Here is an 844-nt window from a genome sequence, read left to right on the forward strand (position 1 = left end):
CAGGGACACACGTGTCAGGACCATAGCCCTCCTCCGCCTCCGCTTCGGGCTCGTCCCGCTCCATCGGCGCTGGCGGCGGCGGCACCGCCACGATGGGCGGCGATGGCTGCCGTTGCAGCGGCGGCGGCGGCGCCGCAGCGTCTTCAGCGGTGCCGACGTCGACGGCAGTAGCTAAGCTGGCGGGAGGATCAAGTTGAAGTAGCAGCTCCAGCTGGCTACTGCCGCCCCCGTCACAGCTGCCAGCGATGGCGGCGGCCGCGGCGGCATCCACCGCCGCCGCTGTCGTAGCGGCGCTCCGTAACGGCGCAGCTGTGACGCGGACGCTGCACGTACTGCCTTCCTCCGAGCCGTCCAAACGCAGAAGCGGCGCCGGCGGCGGCGGAGCCGCCACCGCCGCCGGCTTGGCGGCAGCACAGCCGCTGCGAGCACCGGGCTTAGGCTTGGTGGCGGAGCCCGCCACGGCGGCTGCCGCCGCCGTCGCCGTTGTCGCAGCGACGGAGGCGGCGGCGGGCCCGAGGGCGCCGCCAGAAACAGCATTTGCGTCTACAGTACCCCGCCCCTGTGGGTGTTCCGGCTGCGGCTGCGACTGCAAAGGCGCCGTTCCAGCTCCCGGCCGTTGGCAAGCAGACGGCGGCGATAGCGCCACAAAGTTGTCGACGCTTGGCGCCTGTGTCTCGTCACTGTCAGAGGGCTTGACGGCGCCGCCGCCGCCGCCAGCCGAGGGCCTCTCGACGGCGCCGTTGGGTACCGGAGGGCGACCTGCATGCGGCGGTGGATGTGAAGCTGGTGCGACGCCTCCAGGGCCGTAGCAGGTACAGCTGTTGCTGCTACTGCGGCGGCGGCG

The 844-nt window shown here is 72.4% G+C and overlaps 1 protein-coding gene across 1 annotated transcript in view; it reads right to left on the reverse strand.

Annotated features, from left to right (window-relative positions):
* Positions 1–844, reverse strand: part of VOLCADRAFT_100209 (uncharacterized protein) — a gene marked incomplete at both ends in the record, with an annotated part of 15477 nt that overhangs the window by 7999 nt on the left and 6634 nt on the right. The window contains one exon of the mRNA XM_002958840.1: positions 272–759. Within this exon, the coding sequence (XP_002958886.1) occupies positions 272–759 (488 nt within the window). The remainder of the gene's footprint in view (positions 1–271; positions 760–844) is intronic.

The sequence above is a fragment of the Volvox carteri genome, assembly GCF_000143455.1.
Source record: "Volvox carteri f. nagariensis unplaced genomic scaffold VOLCAscaffold_108, whole genome shotgun sequence".
In the NCBI taxonomy this organism is placed as follows: domain Eukaryota; kingdom Viridiplantae; phylum Chlorophyta; class Chlorophyceae; order Chlamydomonadales; family Volvocaceae; genus Volvox; species Volvox carteri.